The sequence below is a fragment of the Drosophila novamexicana genome, unplaced genomic scaffold, assembly GCF_003285875.2.
Source record: "Drosophila novamexicana strain 15010-1031.04,08,12 unplaced genomic scaffold, DnovRS2.1 tig00000108-arrow-pilon, whole genome shotgun sequence".
NCBI lineage: Eukaryota > Metazoa > Arthropoda > Insecta > Diptera > Drosophilidae > Drosophila > Drosophila novamexicana.
The window spans coordinates 1,847,450-1,852,634 of NW_020824772.1; the positions used below are offsets into that span (position 1 = coordinate 1,847,450).

At 43.5% G+C, this 5,185-nt stretch overlaps 3 protein-coding genes across 3 annotated transcripts; 1 reads left to right on the top strand and 2 right to left on the bottom strand.

Moving 5' to 3' along the window:
* The first annotated feature begins 1,277 nt into the window (after nt 1-1,277).
* Nucleotides 1,278-2,383, top strand: LOC115771843. The gene has a single exon (XM_030717725.1). It carries the CDS (start codon nt 1,407-1,409, stop codon nt 2,274-2,276), a length of 870 nt encoding a protein of 289 aa, XP_030573585.1. The 5' UTR covers nt 1,278-1,406; the 3' UTR covers nt 2,277-2,383.
* A 669-nt stretch (nt 2,384-3,052) lies between these two features.
* Nucleotides 3,053-3,609, bottom strand: LOC115771831 (MD-2-related lipid-recognition protein-like). The gene has a single exon (XM_030717711.1). It carries the CDS (start codon nt 3,579-3,581, stop codon nt 3,108-3,110), a length of 474 nt encoding a protein of 157 aa, XP_030573571.1. The 5' UTR covers nt 3,582-3,609; the 3' UTR covers nt 3,053-3,107.
* A 741-nt stretch (nt 3,610-4,350) lies between these two features.
* Nucleotides 4,351-4,962, bottom strand: LOC115771841 (MD-2-related lipid-recognition protein-like). Its single transcript, XM_030717723.1, has one exon. The coding sequence runs from the start codon at nt 4,939-4,941 to the stop codon at nt 4,465-4,467; it is 477 nt and encodes a 158-aa protein (XP_030573583.1). The 5' UTR covers nt 4,942-4,962; the 3' UTR covers nt 4,351-4,464.
* Nucleotides 4,963-5,185: the final 223 nt, after the last annotated feature.

Sequence of the window (5,185 nt, forward strand, 5' to 3'; positions counted from 1 at the left end):
AAAGCTGGAGCAACTCGCAGCAGCAACAGCAGCTGCTGCTGTTGGTCAAGTAAACCGAAAAGCAAATGCACTAAGCAATATTAGTATGTGAAAGATATTAACAGCATACTTGGCATTACAATATGGCCATATAAGACGTTGGCCAATGCCAGGCAAGCAACAGGAAACAATTTTTCATAGAATTCCAGTCTTTATTAGCCGCCCACTCTATACAAATGAGAAGCAACAAGAACAACAACAGCAAGGCGAATACTCGTTATAGCTATGACTATGCAGCAGAGTCTTCTGTGGCATGCTTGCATTTTTGCTTAGCGAGTGCCTTGGCCAGGACCGGGACCAGGACATGCCCTGGCATGTCTCATAAGACAATATAAAGTATGACAGCCATTTGGCAACACTTTGCAGGCCGTTAGCAGCGTCACCAAAACCTCCTTCGGGCCAAGAGCAGCCAAGCCGAGGCCAAGATAACTTTTTAAATTGTTAATGTGCGCGCTCAGACAAAAGAGCTGTCATAATTCGCAGCAAAATATTGTCACCAGCTTATGTGTAAGGACTTACATGATGCCAATTTACAACGCCTGGCAACACATTAGCCATTATGGCCATTTTAGCCAGTCTTGGCTTGCCTTTAGCCGGAAGTGCGCGCCATTTTCTAATAATGTAACGGATGTAATTAATATGTGCAATGAATGTGGCAACTCTTCAACAATTGGCTCTATGCTTATGGCCCTTATGGCCATATAATGAGAGATAATCACCGACTTGCAGAATTAACAGCATCTCAAACAAATGTCTTCGAAGCGGGAAATGAAAAAAAATAATTTCCAACAACCAAGTAGAATATACTCTTCCGGATCTTCAAACTTCCTATACTTTAGCAAGCCAGAAGTGATATTTATTATCTATGCCAGTTTGGCTGTGGTTGTCCGATTCTTGAAACAAATAAAGAAAAAACAAAAATATGTATCTTAGATTCTCAACAAGGATATATGAGGAATTCTAAATAAAATGTACCATTATGAAGCTTTGCAAGGTTAATGCTAAAAAATGCATCTCATGATTATTAACGCTAAGAATTTTATAATTTGTAAACAAATTATGGAAGAAAGGCTGACTATTCAAACTGGGCATTACAGCAATTCCGAAAACCATGCGATTATTGAAATTCCAATAAATTTTCATTTGAAATAATAGTATATTTTTCGCCCAGTGTAAGGAACAAAGCTAATCATTCTAGGAAAGCCTAGTAATTATTTTCAAATCCATTTATCATCAAGCATAGTATACAATTTCAATAAGATTTTTACGAAATAAAAACTATAAAATTTACATTGCAGTTATTTACCCTAGTCCCATAGACATTCAATATTTAATCGGTTATTTTTGTTTGAGTTAATATTGAAATCATGTCCTCTGCCACCAAAATGGATAAGGCCATGCTTGTCGAATTCAGCGCCTCCTACATGTTTTACATTGAGAAGCACAAGCTGTTGGATATCATGAGTCGCCTCTTGGCGGAAGCGACATTGCACAACATTGAGAATGTGCGTCGCTGGCTGGGCGAGAACATAAGGCACGTAGCCCAAGACATCTACACGAAGGCTATGAATGCATTTCATCTGGGTGTAGCTGGTGACTTCTATCAGCTGCCGAAGAACTTCTTTCATCGTATTGTGCTGCATGGACGAGCCGGCTCGGGCAGGCGTTCGCTGGCCCATGTGCTGGCTCAGCGCTGGAATCTGCTCATAATAGATGCTGATGTCCTAGCCTATCATCACATCAATGGATCTGTGCGGAATAAGAATGAGGAACTGCTGAATCGGGGTATAGAAAACTTAAACGTTTATGAACTTTCGGAAGCCGTTGGCAACATAATACAGGAGCGTTTGCTCAAGGAGGATGCACTGCATCGTGGCTGGATATTGTTCAACTATCCGAACAATCGCTGCGAGGCACGCGAGCTCTTCGAGGGCTTCACCGTGCCGCCCAATCGCCTGATCTTCCTTCAGATTGATGAGCAAATGGCACGCATGCGCCTGCTGATGCGTAGCTATAGGCCCAGTCCGCAGGATAACATCACCTATCTGGACTATCAGATGCATCAGTTCCGGAAGAGTGAGCCCGCGCTAAATGCCTATCTCAGCCGTCGTCGCGAGGTGCTCTATGTGGATGCCACCGAGTGCTTCGAGACTGTCAAGTGCCGCATCATGTCGCAGCTGACCAAGACGCCCTATGTCCTGGGCTACAAGTACAGCGAGAATAGCGCACTCGACTGAATGGCCTGCTGCTCCGATTACAATCTCCATTTCCACATAAATTATTAAATGTTACGCGCCACAAACTTGCCTCGAAGACTGAACAAAAAAAAACCGTGTTCAATAATTTTGTATGTCATTGCTTTGTTTATTATTTACTCAAGTGGATGCTGTGGTTGTTGTTGTTGTTATCGATGTGACGGTTATTGTCGTTGTTGTTATTGTTCCTGTGGTTGGGGATCAAAATGCTGTGCTTATCAGCTTTCTTTTGCCCGGGAACCGAAACCTCGTCTAATATTTCGAGCAGCCCCACGAAAGCGTAAACATTTTTCGTTTAGGTAAACAAAAAAAAAACCAAGAGAAAAGTGATTTGAAATTATTGCTATTTGAATTTTCCACCACTGAGAGAAAACCCAACACAATACAACAACCAAAAATGTAGAAAAAACAATAAAAAGAAAAACAAATGATTTTATGACCACAACTTAAGTGCTCAATTTTTAATTGTTTGACGACGCTGATAAGTAGCCGAGACAAAAATGGGCGACTGAAGGCGGTTGGAGGTTGTGGGCGGGGTTAGGTGGCTGCTTTTATGGCACCCAAAAGTTCAATCAAAGTTTTTTACTCCCTGTTGATTTAATGCTGCCCGCAGCTGGGCCTTGGGCGCATTTCATTAGCCTCGCAGGTTGATAACCATGACGCAATATTTGTCCCATTCCCAATGCCCCAGTGTACCATAAGCTAAATGAGGTACAAAGCTCAGAAATAATTAAAAACAACAAAAAAAACGCACATAATTGTTGAGAGCAAAAAAACTGCATTTTATTGCACCACATGGCACTCGGATTAGCATTAGCGCACCACCTTGATGTCATGAGTGAAGCAGCAGCGTTTGGAAGTGACGGGATCCTTCAGGGCCCAGCGTATGGTGTAGGATCTCAGGGGGAACTTCGCCTCAATGGGAACAGTCAGTGTGTAGGTTTGCTGAACGCCAGCCTTAATCGGACAGCTGGTCGCCTTGCAGGCCTCACGATCCATGGTAACCAAAGGCAGCTCCTCCGTTTCACTTTTTGCCCAGCCCAAGGAAGCCTCCAGACGGTCTGCATCGAACTTGGGCGTAAACTCGAAGGATATCGTGGACGGACGGCGACGGCGTATATGGCAAGCAGCGTTTTGTTCCGCCTGCGCGCACGGCTCCACCCGCACCTGATCAATGGTGCACGTATCCACACTATCCGCGCAGGGCTGGAAGTTGACAACCTCAGCGTTGGTCAGTGCAGCCAGCAGAAGCAGCAACGACAACAACCTCGTAGTGAGATGCAACATGGCGAGTTGAGTGTTGGAAACTGAATGCGCTGTTCGGATGAGCTCACAATTTGTACTTAACCCAGGCCCACGAGCTGCCTACGACGTCTTATCACCCGGTCATAGGTGAACTGTGAATTGTGAGCGTCACTGATAAGCGCTCTTATGCACGTCCTGTGGACAGATAAGACTGGACTGAGATAAGAGCTCGAGCATATGCCACTCAACTTAGCTATGTCTAAGGTAGCGTAACTAATTGCCCCAGCGACAACTCTTTATGAGCATTTAGACACGAATATATGTTTGTCGATAGGCTGACAAGCACTCAAACGTTTGTCAGAGGTACGCTACTCAACATGTATTTGAACAAGTACAGCTGAAAAAGTCGCCTTAATCTTAAGAAATACATGATCGTACTTTATTTTATCGAGTTTTAGTCAATTAAGTTTTCAAAATTATATTTTTAATGTCCCCAGTATATTTAATCTGATTTCAATAACATAACTATTTGGGCTGATCAAGGCCTTCGACTAGCATTAAAAATTGTCATAAATAATTTTTGCATTGTGACGAGTAGATACTAATTTTTTATAAGCATTTCAAACAATACTCAAGTTTGAATCCAATATATTCGATAGAGTTTCACAAGAATAAAAAGAATTCCTTGACCCGAGCTATAGTCATAAATTCTCTTATACAAAACGCTGAACAAGTTTATTTTCCGTTGCATATTAACATAAAGAAATATTGCCCTTCTATACGATTCTCATGGTTGCAAGTAAGCCATACGTATTTTCATACTTTAATTTTTATTGTCATATTAAAGAGTTTTACACCAATATAATAAAATTTCGTTCCTATATATATGTTAGTATGTATGTAGTTGGTTAGTATTGTATTAGAATTAGCGCACCACCTTGATGTCATGGGTGAAACAGCACCGTTTGGAGGTAACGGGATCCGTCAGGGCCCAACGTATGGTATAGGCACTGAGGGGGAACTTGGCCTCAACGGGCGCAGTCAGTGTGTAGGTTTGCTGAACGCCAGCCCTAACCGGGCAGGTGGTCGCCTTGCAGGCCTCACGATCCAAGGTAACCAAAGGCAGCTCCTCCGTTTCACTTTTCACCCAGCCCAAGGAGGCCTCCAGACGGTCTGCATCGAACTTGGGCGTAAACTCGAAGGATATCTTGGACGGATGGCGTCGACGTATGTGGCAGGCCGCGTTTCGTTCCGCCTGAACGCACGGTTCTACCCGCACCTGATCAATGGTGCACATATCCACAGTATCCGCGCAGGGATGAAAGTTGACAACCTCAGCGTTGGCCAGCGCGGCGAGCAGCAGCAACAGCAACGGCAGCAAAACGGTAGAGAGATGCAACATGGTGCTTTGAGTGTTGGGAACAGAATGCACTGTGGGAATGATCTCACAATTTTATACATAACCCAGGCCAACGGGCTGCATGCATATTCTTTCCGTAAGCTCATGGGTTAAATGTGAGCGTCACTGATAAGAGCTCTGATGCATGTCTCGTGGACAGATAAGACTTGACTTAGTTAAGAACTCTAACTCGTGCCTCACTCAACTAAGCTATGTATGCCCAAGGTAGCTTAACTAATTGCCCCAG

Coding starts and splice junctions, on each gene's coding strand:
- LOC115771831 (XM_030717711.1), bottom strand. CDS start 3,581: ATGTTGCATCTCACTACGAGGTTGTTGTCGTTGCTGCTTCTGCTGGCT.
- LOC115771841 (XM_030717723.1), bottom strand. CDS start 4,941: ATGTTGCATCTCTCTACCGTTTTGCTGCCGTTGCTGTTGCTGCTGCTC.
- LOC115771843 (XM_030717725.1), top strand. CDS start 1,407: ATGTCCTCTGCCACCAAAATGGATAAGGCCATGCTTGTCGAATTCAGC.